General features: G+C 46.9%; 1 protein-coding gene across 6 annotated transcripts in view; it reads right to left on the reverse strand.

Moving 5' to 3' along the window:
- CAMSAP3 (calmodulin regulated spectrin associated protein family member 3) overlaps positions 1–15,230 on the reverse strand; it is a 64,920-nt gene that overhangs the window by 15,877 nt on the left and 33,813 nt on the right. The window contains exons 4-13 of one of the 6 annotated variants that reach the window (XM_089533352.1): positions 14,764–14,862; positions 14,055–14,087; positions 13,046–13,093; positions 11,260–11,398; positions 10,983–11,122; positions 10,292–10,385; positions 8,887–8,935; positions 6,440–6,513; positions 4,427–4,499; positions 491–2,213 (exon numbers count right to left, since the gene is read on the reverse strand). In XM_089533352.1, coding sequence (XP_089389478.1) covers positions 491–2,213; positions 4,427–4,499; positions 6,440–6,513; positions 8,887–8,935; positions 10,292–10,385; positions 10,983–11,122; positions 11,260–11,398; positions 13,046–13,093; positions 14,055–14,087; positions 14,764–14,862 — 2,472 coding nt within the window. Of the gene's footprint in view, positions 1–490; positions 2,214–4,426; positions 4,500–6,439; positions 6,517–8,886; positions 8,936–10,291; positions 10,386–10,982; positions 11,123–11,259; positions 11,399–13,045; positions 13,094–14,054; positions 14,088–14,763; positions 14,863–15,230 lie in introns of all 6 variants that reach the window. The other 5 variants (XM_089533343.1, XM_089533358.1, XM_089533367.1 and 2 more) reach the window with 5 other exon arrangements.

Below are 15,230 nucleotides of genomic sequence, written 5' to 3' on the forward strand. Positions count from 1 at the left end.
TCTTTCAACAGGTTTTGAAGTGACTCAGATTTTGGTATAACGGGGGTCTAGGCTAGGGATTGGGATTTCTTGCCCCTGACTTTGTTAAGCTTTAGCATATCTGAATCATACTGATAAGTATTGGTGCATGCAGAAGACTTGGATACACTGAGATATAGCAATGAACATTATAGCTGCTGTGATACCAAAATTGATTTAGTAAATTATTGTTTGTTTGTTTTTCATTGTCCAGGACCTCCAGATATCTGAGACCTTGGAACTTTCCATACACACAGACACACAGCTCCATTCACTTTCAGCCAAGACCTAAACCAGCCATCCTGCTTGCAGTGAAACCCATTCCAGATTAGGACTGGTTGGTCACATAGGAAAAGCCATTCCCTAGTCCTACTTACAAGACCATTCCCTTTCTCCAGGAGCAATTCTACCAAAGTAGAAGGCTCAGATAACTACCTAAGCCATCACAGTAGCCAAAGGATTCAGTGCTCACCTTGAAGAAGAAGCCCAGACCAGAGCGGGGCTCAGAATCCAGTGTCTCTGCAACAGATTCCTCCAGGGAGTCATCACCATCCATATCATCTTCCTCCTCCCCTTTCAAGCTGGACAGAGGGATTTCAATCAGGCTACTGCGCCGATCGCTGGGTGAGGAAACATCACTGGTGCCATCACCTGAAACACGGGCATTGCCCCCCTGGGGAGGTACTGAGGCAACAGGCCGCAGATTATTCTGAGCCTCTGCCTCTGGCACAGGCAGCTCCTCATCCTCGGCAAAATGGATCGAGGAACGAGTCTGCACATTCACTTGGCTGGGTGAGAATTTGCGGAGGTGTGGAAGGTTGTCCACATTGTGGGGAGGTGTCAAAACCCGTGTGAGGGGTGGTAGCTTTAGCTCAACTGGCCGGGTGTGCTTGGGGCTCTTGGGGGGAGCAGGGGCCAGGGACTTCTTGGGGGTGGGCTGAGGTGAACGAGATTTGCGGGAAGGGGATGGCGAAGGTGAAGGAGAGGAGAGTTCCATGGAAGAGCGGGTTGGAGCACCCTCACGGCTGGCCCTTGGGGCTGGGATCACCCAGGCTTGGGCACTGGGCTTCTTCTCCTGCATGAGGCGCTGCTGTTGCTCACTTAGGCGCTGCATGTCCATCTGCAGGGAACTCAGAGCAGTGTTAAGCTTGGCCACCGCCCGGTTGTAGTCGCCCAGGTTCTCATCAAGTGCTCCCTTAGTAATATCAGGTGAGAAAGTCACCTGCTTGTTCTCCAAGCGTGTCCGGGGGCTTCCAGCCTCATCCTCTGCCTCCAGTTGGGCAAGACGCTCTTCTAGGGTGAGCCGGCTGTCCTCCAGATGTGCCTGGGAGTCAGGTGCTTTTTGAAGTTGCAAGAAGGCACTCTTGCCCAAACGCTGGCGGTGCCGAGTGAAGATAGCTTCAATGCGCTTCTTCTGAGCCTCAATGGCGCGACGCTTCTCCTCCAGGCGGGCCCCCAACTGGCTCATCTCTGAGCTGAGGGCAGGGCTTTGGGCAGGGCTTTCGTCAGGTTGCGCAGGCCCAGTCTCTGAACCCTCAGAGCTGATCCCACTAGACTTGCTATCTGTGGCTGCCAACTTCTTCTTGCGCTCCGCAAAACTGGTCATACGCACGCCAGAAGTGGATGATGCCGTGCTGTCCGGCTGCGAGCTCAGTGAACTCACGCAGGAGGTGGAGTCATCTGGGCCACCTGGGGGCCGGGCAGCCTCCTCAGCATCAGAGTCCAAACTACCATCCTGGGCTGGCTCCCCACCATTAGGTGGTCCATTGTGGCAGCGGTAGACTGTGGACATGGGCACCTTCTCTGGCACAGAGGCTTTAGGTGGGTCTGGTGAGTGCAAGTAGAAGCCATCAGGGGCTCCCTCAGGGAGCAGGCGTTCACTGCTGTGGATGATCTGCAAGGCTTCCTCAATGGTGGGCAGGTCAGAGTACCCGTCAGTCAGCCCATTCTCCAGGGCCAGCCCCTCTTGACTCTTGTGCCCACCATGAAGTGATGGTGCCACTAGCCCATTTGGGGCCTCAACTACTTCGCTGGCCCGTGGGCGTGGGGAGCGAGGCAAGGAGGAGTAAAGGGCAGGGGCCAGGCTATCAGAACTGACAGAGCGAAGGATGCCCACAGGATTGCCCATCACAATGTCCACATCGCTGTCCAGACCAAAGGGGATGCTGAATGAGACTGCTTGAGACAAAGGGTGGCTAGAAAAGCAGAAAAAGGGGAAGAACATTAATGGAGTATCCCAGGTCTCTACTTTCCACCTGTTGGCCTCACATTACTCCCTTCCCCCACTATTCCACATTCATGTCTTTTAATTCTGAAACGATATGGGATGCCAAGTTCTCTTCTAGTCTTATCTATGTGTCCCCTTGCATACAGAGAATCTTGGTATATGTTTTAATTTTAAAAAGCAGTACTAAGTATCTAATTCTCTACAAAAATGAACACTCTCCCATCTGGTTTTTACATCTTGGAGTCCCCACCTCAATTTTTTGTGGCTCAATTGTAAAGAACAAACACATGTACAAAAAAATATACCTAACATGTATATTTCCCAAACACTTAGTTTCGCATCCACTCCAAAAAGTTTTTTGACCTTTTTTAAAGGCTGAAGTGGTCTTTCAGTAATTATCTGTTTCAGCAAGAGGGGATGGAGTGTGGACTGCAGGGTAGAACATTATTTATTTTGTCATTTATTCATTTAATTAGCCCCCACATCCTCTGAAGTTGTCCAGCTCTGCTCTAATATATGGAAACTGGCTTGGGAGTGTGGGCAGCAATTAGCTATAACTCAGGAGCCAGTGGAATGGGATGGTGGAGCCAGACATGACTACCACTGCCTTCTCTTCTTCCACATCCTCCTCAAAGGTGGGAAGGATGGGATTCAGTGGTCCATGAAGCGGATCCCTGGTGGTGCAGTGGTTAAAATGCCAGTACTGCAGCCACAAGGTTGTGAGTTCAATCCTGCAGGGCTCCAAGGTCCATCTTTTCATAGGTCAGTAAAATGAGCACCCAGCTTGATGGAAGCAATTGGTTTACACACTGTAAACTGCTTAGGGAGTGCTAGTTCACTGATAAGAGGTACAGAAATGTATTTGCAATTGCTATATCCCCAAAGTCAATCTCCCACCCACCCCATACCTTTGACTAGCAGAATGAAGTATACAAAATACGGAGTCTGTGTCAGTCTTTTTTACTGGTACAAGAAAATTTTGCTCCAGAAACCTGTTTATTAGCCCCAATATTTTAAGTAACTCTCATGCTAATAGCCTGCCAGAGTATGTCAATTGTTATTTTAATAGCTTCTTGTTGTGTGTGACTTTGTTTCTGACTTAGGGCAACCCGAAGGTGAACCTGTTAAGAGGTTTTCTTGGCAAGATTTTTTCAGAGGTTTGTTTTTGCTGTCTTCTGAAGCTGAGAGAATGTAACTTGCCTAAGGGGGTTCCATGGCCAAAGTGGGGATTCGAACCCCAGTTTCCACAGCCATAGTAGAGAGTACAAATGACTTCAAGCTACTACCTCAGTTAATAACTACAGTTAATAATTTAACTGTAGATAATTGTTTTATTTAATAGTTGCTGCCTACTATTTCAGCAAGTTGAACAGGATATAAATTATTCTAATCAATAAATATATTTGTATTAAGGGGGGTTTCATACTGATGGCAGAATCCAAAGGAATAGTTCTGTTAAGCGATCTTCCTCCACCAACAAAAAAGGATCCTGCTCCCCACTGCATCCCCAAAACCTGCTCCAGAGGACTAGAAACCCCTCCAAACCAGATCTGCACCTGCCCTGAAGAGTGACATCCTATTGGCTGCACATGGCAAGTATAGTGTTGGTTTCAGGCCTTGGTTTTTGGGTTTTGGATAACCCATTTTGGATTATTTCTACCTTCCAAGAGGCTAAAAGAATCTTCATGAAAAGTTTTTACAAGGACAATGAAATTTAAATGCAGTAATGTCCTTTAAATGAGTTTCAGGCATCTTTATAGTTGAAACCGTCCCAACAACTTTCTCCAGTTTGAATCACAAGATGATTAGGACAAGATTGTTTGAAGGGAAGCAGAAGCTGTACACTCAAAGAGTATATAATAAGAGACTATAATGCCTTTTCATGATTCATATTTTTCATACTCCAGATCTGTTTTTCATATCAGACAGAAAGCATTAATTATTAATTAGTAAAGATTGGGTTTTCCTCTCCCAAAACATCACCTGCTCCTGAATGTTCTTTAAACTTGTCCATGTACACAGACAATAGCCAAGAACTTTCCAAAGTACCAACCACTGCCCTTTAATTGTGTGGAACCAGCCCAGGACTCTGTACTCTTGCTAAGAAGTTCTTGATCTTCCTTCTTGCCTTTCCACACCACCATTCCCATGATCCCAAAAGGGCCTCCTCACCCCTCTCACCTGAGCTGTTTCTTGCTCCATGCTTTACCAAAGCCCTCCACATGGGACATGGACGTGGAATGATGCAAAGAACCTATGGACACAAACAGAGACAGAAAGTCATGGAGGAGCACAGAACTAAGCAAGTTCCACATAGGGCTCCTGGAAGTGTGTTAGCAACATTCAAAGCCTGCACACAAGGGAAAGTAAGTAGACATCTCATAAGGATCAATGCCTAAAGGCAGTGACATGCCATGTTAGATCAAAGTAAGGAGGTTCACATACCTTGGGGGGGAAAATAAAAGGTGAAACAATAATCTGTTTTAAACGTGCACAACTTTGGCAAAATTGCTCTTAGCAAAACATGCATTTGAAAGAAAAACACAAAATTGGGGGCAGGAGGTACTACATTTCTGTCTGCTAGCACACAAAGTGATTGACACAAACTATCACGCTCTTTCATATTTCAGACTATATCAGAACCATCTTCTGAAGTTAGATTTTGATTAAAATCTAGTTTCTCAGGCTGATATGTTTTTCACTGAAGGCCACTTGATAGCAATCCCATGCATATCTACTAAAAGTTAATTCCCACTGAGTGCCCTAGCAGTTTCTTCGAGACAGATTTGAATAAGACTGCAGCTCTCATTGCTTTGAACTACATCATCAAGCAGGAGTGGACAAAGTACAGTCCCCAGTCCCCCAACTACAATGTCTTCCTTTTGGGGGGGGGGGGGACAATATTTGGCCCAGGTATGTCCCTAAACCTACCAAGCTCCTACAAAAAAAAATTGCTCTTGGGTTCCCTTGCCTATCTCATGTCCCAGAACCCTAGAAAAATGAAGAAAATTGGGCTTTGAGGAACAAAAACCAAAGCCATAACTGGCATTACATCATTTCCAGTCATGCCAGGAGATATGCTGCAGCACAGGAGGGCTCTAAGGGGGAATGATACTGAGCCCCTTTGCTGTTGTTCACCTCAATAATGAAGCAACAGGAAACACAGAGTCATTCAGGGACTGCAATTACCACTATTCATTACATTCAAATAACATCTCAAGGGCCACAAACACAAAAAACTCATTTTGGGGCAGAAACCTTTAAGAAACATTTTAAAACAGTCTTACTGTTACCTTTTCTACTAGCACAGAAAAAAATGTGCAGCAGCTGCTCCGTAGGACAAATCAAGGCCTAGCCTGCTGCCTCTTAAGCTCTCAGATGTGGGAGACCACATACTCCCCCTGCCCCAAATGGACCAGGAACCAGTGCCATATATATGCCTATTGGTTGTAACTGTTTGTTTATTTCCTGGAAGCATGCAAGGAACTAGCAGCTGATGGCTCATGGACCAGCAACAGTCCACAGACCGCCACCAGTTTAGTCAGAATAAGTCCTACAAGAGATTCTGATAGGATCCAAATGACTCAAGGGGGGTTATTTGAGGGAATGCCTCTCCCTACACAATCCGCCCTGCACTCTCAGAACATCTAAGAAGAATTTATTAGAATATCATAAGCCCAGGTTAATGTCAACTTCCCATATACTGTTCATGGCCACAGCCCCCAAACTATGGAACAGCCTACCAAAAGAGATCTGTCTTATCACCACCTTAGATGCATTTAAGAAGGCACTTAAGACGGATCTCTTCTGGCAGGCTTATCCATCCGACCTCTTATAGGAGATCTTTAAGATAAAATGCTTCACTTCTGGTTATGATGTATGTTTTCTAGATGTTTTTGATGTTCTAGATGTTTTAGGTATTTTATTGAACTAATAATAATGCCAGTGTTTTATTGATTGTATGTTATATTTGTACTGTGTTATTTTACTGATGTAATCCCACCTCGATCCACAGATAGAGGCGGGAAAATATAAATAAAATTATGATTATTGTTTATTATTATTATTATTTGCTTGGACTAACTTTGTTCTCTAACAAAATCAAATAATTCCTGTGCTTCTTCTACATCTTACATGGGCAGTTATTGGGTGGGCAGGCAGTAGCTGGGGAGAACAGAGGGTAGAGCATCTCACCTAAGGAACCACAGAGTGGAGACTGTGCCTGCCCCCCAGGCAACAGTGGGTGACGGAAGTTGAACACTGGGGAGCTGCTAGGAGAACAAGAGAGACAAGCAGAGATCAGTTCAAGACAGGGACATTGTTACAAAATGTGTAGGCACATACAGGAAGGCTGCAGTTCAGTTGTTAGGATGACATAAACTAAAGCCTGAGCCCACAGAATCAAGCTTCCTATAGAAAGATATAGAAAGCCTTCAAACACAGAAAGGAAGTTTGCAAAAGACAAGCGAGTGCTCAAGCCAACCCTAAGGAAAATGCCCTATTTAGGGGTGAAGGGCAATGAGAGAAATCCAGATATTACTGCATGGCATTAAATGTGGAACGCGCATACATATACATTTGCATGGAGAAGAAAGTGTCAATCTGCTTTTTCATTTGGCAATTAAAATGAGCATGTGCTTACAGACTTGCACGAACACATTCCGCTAATGTGCCTGCCTAAAGGCATTCCCATAGCTTGCAGATGGAAAGAGATCTGTGCCAACCTTAAGATCAGAAGCTTTCCCTGTCCCCCCCACAAAGATCCATGGTCTCTACTGTCCCAGGGCAATCTGACAGCAACAGTTCAGGCCAGGAGTGCACTCCTCTTTCCTCTCTGAGTGAAACTCAATCCAGGTACCTCACAGAGGTTCCCCTGATTAACAGCTACAGCTGATCAGGAAAGGGAGTACACAGCTCCTACATAGAGAGATAGGACTCTCTTTTCTCCCTGGAGCATAGGAAGGTCCCCACCAGCCTGAAATATAAGAAGACACTAACCCACCACAAAAATACAAGGAGTTTTCTCCACCCTGATAGCAGGAATAACTCCTTCTAGATCAGGTTTCGCCAAGCCATTTCTAATGTGCAAAGAGGCCCTTGGGCAAATAGAGAAGCAACCACTGCTGCCAAGTAGAGTCTTGCAGCCTGGGAATACTGCCACAATCAAAGTGAAGTGGTAGGACACATTGCTTATTTAGAGGAGCAGGTATTATAATGTCCCATACCTCAGAAAGAATAAAGGACCGTTAAGGGCTGTTTAGCTCAACCTGCTACAATAAAAGACTCCGTGTAAATAAACCACCTCTCATTACCTTGCCAAAAAAGGCAGGGAGGGGGAGAGACAGAGAATGGGAAAGATTATGTCCTATTTTCTAAGAAAGTCTTGATCTTTGTGAATAATGTAGAAAGGGACAATTAAGTCATCAGCAGCTTAGCTTGAAAAGTCTGGCAGATACTTGATGTTCTTAGTCAATATCACCATTACCAGCAGATTTGGCAGGTTGTGGCCTGGACACTCCACTTGCTAAAGCATCCCCAACAGCAAGTATTCTATGTATGAGGGACCCATATGCACAGCCTTGACAGACACATAAGCTGGGGATAGCACACAACAAGAAAGGCTGACTCAGAACATTATGCTGCCTAGAGTAAAGGACAAGATGATTCCCAAACAAAAAAGCTGACTGAGTTGGCTCTTCAACAATAACAACGGAACATCATCCTCTTGTTCTTGTGTGCTTTCAAATCATTTCTGATTTATGGCTTTGTCTTCCCCTGAGATTGAGAGAGTGTAACTTGTCAAAAGCCACCCTATGGGTTTCCATGACCAAGTGGGGAGTCAAACTCTGGTTTCCAAAGTTGCAATCCAATGCTCAACCACAACACCATGCCGAGTCTCACAACAGCATCCTCTTCTGCACCCAAATAGAAACAGTGAGCTTTTTATCAGTAACTTTTTATCTATGAGCAGCCTTTGGTCCTTTTCTGGGAGAAAGGTGGCACAGAAATTAAATGAAATTAAATAAATATATAGGGGAGCACAGGGCTGTCCATGCAGCACACCCAGCTTTATCTACTTATGCCTTGTCCCCTCAGCATCCTCCACCTGAAGCATCTGAGGCTGCATCCGTACTACAGAAACAGTCCAGGCTGAAAACACATTAACTGCATGGCTCAATGCTATGGAAGCCTGGGAACTGGCAACAGACTTCTCTGACAGAGAAGGATAAACATTTCACAAAATTACAAATCCCAGAATTCCATACCACTGAGACATGGCAAAATGGTGCTGAACAGCATTATTTCTGCAGGGTGCCAGCAGCTTGAGTCATCACATGAGGCCTCCCTCTACATAACAATAGGACTGGTCCTGCACAATGTCAGGCATTTTATGCTTATGGGCAGGAACAGGACTCTAGGGCGCCCCCTTGATAAATATTAGGGTACTATTGCCCACTGGAAGTGTCATCCTCCATTCTCCATAGCTCTGCAAATTCAAGTTGGAGTGAAATCCCAAGGGGAGGACAGCCCTTACAAAATCCTGCCCCCTGCTTACTGAAACTATCATTCCCAGCACAGGCAGAGAGAGTGGACCCAAGATCATCTAAAAATGGTGGTGAGACTACAAGAGGCTCACTCACCTGTTGTTCCCACTGTTTGGCGTCAAAGAGTCATTCAACCCAGGGGAATCTGAAAGAGAACAACTACTTTAGTGGACAAACAGGGAGGGGGAAGAGCAGAGAGATCAGGTTGAGGATTAAGTCAGCAAAAGGTCAGGAGAGGGTGGAAATGCCAGCCACATGTACCAAAGTGGAGAAGAGAAACCTGCTCCAATCTCTGCTAACACAGGAGGTCATTGTTCCAGCACTGGGACATGCCAGATCCCGGCAGCCTCTTCTGCTCCTGCTCCATTTACTCAGTGAGGCACTGATTTTGGGGGAAGGTGTGGCTGTGAAGGACTGCTGTCAAATACTGAGCTCCATTATGGCGAATGTAAGTACATGCACACACAAGGTGTACAAAGAGTAGCTGAATATACTATTTGTTCCCTCTTTACAGTCTAGACATCAAAGAACGGGTGTATAAAGTGTCCCATCAAACATACAAAATGCACAAGAAGAAATTCTCTGCTCTTAAGGCAAGACCACAAAAGTGTCCACAGCATCAAAATGCAAAGAAAGGCTAAGATTTAACATAGGCTGGGAAGATTCATGAAGTGTTGGGCAAGCTGAACCTATTAATCTGAGAATTTGAGAAAAAGGAAATACAAGCACAATGCACTTCCATTCACAGAATCCACAGATAAAAGTGAAGTAAGTTGCAGAAACATTTGGTCAATTTAGTCAGATTAAAATAGGTATTTTTGGTCCATTCACTTTGCCACCTGACATATTGCATTTGGTTTCTGCAACAAAATATCCCCATCTTCTCGTTAGCGAGAGTGATTTCTGATCAGCAAGTCCAGAAATCTAGACAAATTGGATCTGATGTCTTGTGCAAGTTTGGCATTCTTTTCCCACCCATGCCTGAGAAACTTAGATTTTAAGAATATTTGCTTACTTTTTTTTTTAAGAGCAGGAGCTAGAACCTCCACATTGCCAACACTCTGCCATACATGCAGCTAGTAATAATGTCTCAAACAACAACAAAATCTGGCTTCAGTTAAGATGGTTGCACACTTTCAATTATCTCCCTAGGATGTTTACCCTTGCTTTCCCTGCCATGTTTTTTTCCCTCTCCAGTACTCTAAATGCTTCAAAAATCCAAATTTTCATATTCAGAATCATACCAAAAAAAGATGCATCCTGTCCACTTAGTATTAAAATCTAAGTGCACTTATGGGAAATTATAGTGCACAACATAGCTAAGCCTGTGCTCAGTTATTGCATTAACATGACTTCTTCCCTGCTGTATTGCAAAGACAGTAAGAACATGACTGCTTCCATCTCTAGCAACAGACCACCATTCTCTCATCCTGAGGTATCTCCTCTTCAAGCTACCCAATACCATGGCTAGGCTGAAGGGTAACATGCGTCAGCTTCTTACCTTGAAGTTTGGGCAGCTCCTTTGGGCACACAAATTCTGGCTTAAGTACCTCAAAGCACAGGAACAACTCTGCCAGAAACGCCCCCACATTTATCTGGGGAAGCAGAAGAGTTTGTTAGGTTGCCACTCTGGGGAGAGAAATTTTCTTTCCCCTGAGAGAACTGAGAGACTCAAGTCCTGAAAAATGCCTTTCCCTGGGCCAGAAGTGGCCCTCCTCTCTCCCTGATGCTTAGAGGGTCCTCCTCCACCATCCGCATAACCCTGAATCAGGTCTCTCCCACCCTGCAGCTAGTGCACAGGATAAGAGCTCCTTCCTAATGCCTAAACCATTCCCCCTGGTCCCCCTCCCTGGCTTGCCAGCGTCACTCCACCACCCACCACAGAAGGAACCATTGTCTCAGGCTCTAATTAGTGTGGCTAGAGGCACCAGCCAAAGCTCGTTAGGGCCAAGACAGGCTGGGCACTGGCACCAAGTGCTAATCCTCACTTGCTCCACATGAGCAGCGGAATGGGGGCAGAGGACAGACTTTCAGCAAGGCTTGAAGTATTTCTGGTTCCAGGTGGATGCTCTTGCCTGAATCCAGGCCATTCCCTTCACTGCAAGCCAGGCATCAAGGTTCCTCTCCAGTGGCAGAGCCCCTCTGGCCAAAGCCAGTCTCTACGGCTATCCTTCTCCAGTTACAGAACTCACCTTCAGAGCAGGTGGCATGTAGAGCAAGTCCTCCAAGGAGAGAAAACAGGTGCCACCCAAGTAGTCTGAAGAAAAGCCTTGGATTAGCTGCAGGTTGTAGAGGCTGTCTGCCACAGACATTGTCTCCTTCAGGCATACATCTGCCAGGAAGGGAGAAGGGCACAGTGGCTGTTTGTGGTGATCAGAAAGGGAGGCAGACCCACCCATAATAATAGAAACCTCTAAATAGCCATTCTACTTCCCCCAATGCATACTCAGCTGCTCCAAGTTGACTCACCCTCAAGGCGTATGAGCTGGGGGCAGTAGTAGTGGATGGTGGCAGCAATGGCACCCCCGCTGGCCAGGTCCTTCATACCCGCAATGGCAGAGAAACAGGGGGTCTGTTTGGGCAGGGCTTTGTCTTTCCGATAGCGGATCTGAGCAGAACAGAAGGGCAGGAAGAAATCAATACAACAATGGCAGGAGCAAACCCCACACACAGGGCCCGTTTTAAAAATAGACCAGCCCTCACTCATGGTTCTACAACCTAAGCTCCTCTGACCTTAACCATTCTCCTCCCAACCTTACTATATAGTAGCCATCAAACACTTCCTGAATATGGATACCCGACAGAGTCAAGGACCAGCTGGGACTAGGACCCACCCCAAACAAATAAGGAAACCAATGTGCACACCCAATGTGGTCCCTCCTTCCCTCTCCCACCCTGATACCAAATGCAAAGTGCATGCTGGGAGGGGAATAAGGATGGAAAGCAAGGAGGAAGGAGGCAAGCCAGAGCTTCATCAGGAGCCATTGAGAAGCAGCTGAGAAGGAAAGCAGGAAGGAGGTGAAGGAAGCAGCCATTGCAGGAACAAAAAAAAGAGATACTCTCCTTTCTACAGTGCCCCTGGGTGACCCCAAAAAGAGCATGAGCCCCTTCCCCACCACTGTTTCAAGGGAGGCCCTGGCCCTACACCAAGCCCAATAGGCAAGGACACCACAATGGCTTTGGTGGAAGGGGAAGGGTGTTAAATGGACGGAATCTGCCCTGAAAGGAAAGAGGGCAAAGGCACTATCCATCACTTTCCCCACATCACTTGACAACAATTAGATCTTATCATTTCCCCTCCAGACATGCTTGTCCTCACCCCAGGACACAGCAGACAAGACAACAAAGGCAGCCCCCACATTGGAGAGACACACACAGAGCAGGGCAGGCCGTGCGTAGACAGCATATAGGGCACAGGGGGGGAAAGGAGAAGGTGCATACAAACACACACACACACCCCAACAACCAGCAGGCCAGCAAAAGAAGAAGAAGAAAAATAAGAGGAGGCAAATGGGACACCTCCATTCCTGCTGCAATGAGCTGGAGGGAGGGCACAAAAGAGTTTGCCATACACAGCAAGCACTGGATATCATAATCTGACCCTACCTACTCCACCCAGCCCTTCTCCCCCAACCCTGCCCCATTGTTCAGGTATCTCCTAGCTGAGAAGGAAATGTGGATAGTCCCCAACAACGAAAAGAGAGCTGTAAAGACCAAAATGTATCCACTGCCAACACAGAAGAGCATTTTGCATGTGAGTGTGCATTAATCTGTCTGTCCTGGTGCCCATATCCACCTGTTCAGAAAGGGAAACATGGACATAACTTAAAATTCTGAAAAGAGAAGCAGACAGAAGCCCAAACAAACACAGTCCTGAGAAACAGGGTGCCTAACAAAAATGGGAAATGCAAGCTGTGATTTCTGGGGTGTCTGGGTAGGCAATGAAATGAGTCCAGACACCTCCAGGGTCACAGGAATTGCATGAGGCTAACTCTCCAAAGCTATGTCCAAGCAGTAGGTCTCTCACACTGCTAGGTATTGTAAACATGGAAAAAATGCCCGGGGGGGGGGGGGTGTCAGAAGGGGTGGGACCTCCCCACTTGAAGCCCCAAGAGGTCTGACAGTGGGTGAGCAGAAGTCAGGCCCATTGCAGCAGGAACAGCTGGAAGTTCTAGAACAGCAACCCAAGTGGATGGCAAGGTGGTGCAGGTGGGCAGGCGGGCAGGCGAGTGCACGCGCCGACGGGATACGTTACCACAGGAGGCTTATTCCCCGACTCCTTCAAACAAAAAGCGATGGCATGCTGGATGCAATAGCAAAGAAAAGAGAGAGCCTGATCAATGCACCCGCAAGGGGGGAGAAAGGAGGGATGGGGTGCTGCCTTGCAAGACTGGGGGGAAAGGGGTCACAACAATAAAAAGGGCACTGAGGGACCTTGCTTCGGCTTCCCATCCTGACTACTTGACTGCTTCCCAGCATGCACTTGGACTCTCAAGTGATCTGATTCCTTCTGGAGCACCCCCACAGTCCTAAGCACTAACACACCGGACCCTATCCAGACCTTTTGGTCACATCCTTGACTGCACCAGGTACTGCAGGGCAGCAAGCATAGGGGAAGGGGGCGGAAGGCAACACATAAGGGGGGGAGGGGGAATAACGGCATGTCATGTAAACTAGCATGCTGTTCCTACTTGGCAGCTCCAGGCATGAGCTGCCCTGCTCTGGCTGTCTCTTAACCCCTCCAAAGGACAAGCGGGGCATCCCATAGATCTCCCAAGGCAGCCTATTCATCAGGCCCCAAGGCAAATGTGTGATCCTCTTATCTAGGTGGGAGAGAGATACATTAACCCTCACCACCCCACACAATTAGTAATCTGCCCCTCAACTGTCCCCATATGAAGAGTCGTGAAGCTAAGAGAGACCAAAGCAGGTACAGATTGTGGAGGGAAGGGAGATGAGAACAAAGGATGCTGGGATATACCAGCATCCCAGCAGCTGGTGTCCCATACAGGAACACTCCTACTCCCCAGGACAGGTGTCCCCTTTACCCTCACCCAGTTCTGGGGTAGATATTCAGTGTCCATCCATCAGGGAGCAGAAAAACTATCACCCAACCTGCTCCTCAAGGGGAGTCCCTCAATGCACCATGCAAGCACCTCTGCCCCATGATCCTAAACCCCCAGCATCCTTTGCTCTGGGTCCCCCTGGCATGCAGCACAGGAGCCGAGGCAGCAAGGCGATAATAAGTAAAGCCACCCACTTACAGGAACCAGTTTCCAGTACCACCTTGTGGGACACTGAAGCAGAGGAAGGAGAAAGGCCATGGGGAGAAGAGGAAAGAGATGCAGAAAAAGACAGCTCTGTCACATAGCACACCTTGACTGTAAAGCACTTACAGCTCAGGCAGCCAGAAAGGCAGCTTGGCTGTGAAGAGGCCATCTTGCCCATCAGAAAAGGCAATGGGATGGCTTCTCAGGTAGCCACCCCACCCCACCCCACCCCCATCCCCAATCATTCAACAGTTCCAGCCTAGCAGAGCCAGCCCCACAGAACAGCTTTGAGGACAAACAAATGCTCACTGGTTACCCAGGCAAACAAATGGACCATCCCAGGGGCACAGCAGGGAGAGAACAGACAAAAGCCACCTCACAAGAAGGTGAGAGTGGCATAGCAGTTTTACAAGTGGTGGTGGTAGTGGTGAACCCCTAACCTTGAGACTGCATGATTAAAGGGAGAAAACAACATCTTCTAAGGCCTGAGTTGAAGAAAAAAGATGCGTCTCACACACAGAACAAAGCCAGTGTGAGAAAAGCACCCTTTTCTCATGGCCTCATTGCATTTTGACTAATGAGGCAAGTCCTGTAAACCACCTACAACTCTAACCCTCCCAAATATTAGTCTTTCCAAACTCCACCCCCATTCCCCACCTCACTTCACTCAGAAGGAAGCACTTGTAGCAAGACACACACACACCTTGGGACCACTACTGGAAGCCTGGCTCTGGCCATCTGTACCAGGAGCAGACCGCTGAGAACTTTCTTGTTCGGCACTTTGCTGTATCTTGTGGATGATCTGAAAGGAGGCAACCATGAATAGTGGTAAACAGGCAATATTAACACCTGTCTGGGCCCCACAAATTCCTGGAGACCCCCCTTCCCTTCTCCTCTTCCCACCCACAAAACAAGAAGCTTTCTTTCCTCCTTCTCCATATGTATCTTCATATAAATAAATAATAAATAAAACTTTTATTTATACCCTGCATTTTGTTAAAACAATAAAAGCGGCTTACAACAGTTAAATAGTACATCCATATATACGAGGTATCCCCCCTCCTTTAAAAAGTTTAAACAATATAAGATTTAAAATTACATAACTATGAAAAACCAATAACAGTGGCAGAGTCATCACACATATGTGGGGGAATCACCACATGGCTGAGT

The sequence above is a fragment of the Sceloporus occidentalis genome, unplaced genomic scaffold, assembly GCF_023333645.1.
Source record: "Sceloporus occidentalis isolate IW3139 unplaced genomic scaffold, rSceOcc1.0.p SCAF_1, whole genome shotgun sequence".
Lineage (NCBI taxonomy): Eukaryota > Metazoa > Chordata > Lepidosauria > Squamata > Phrynosomatidae > Sceloporus > Sceloporus occidentalis.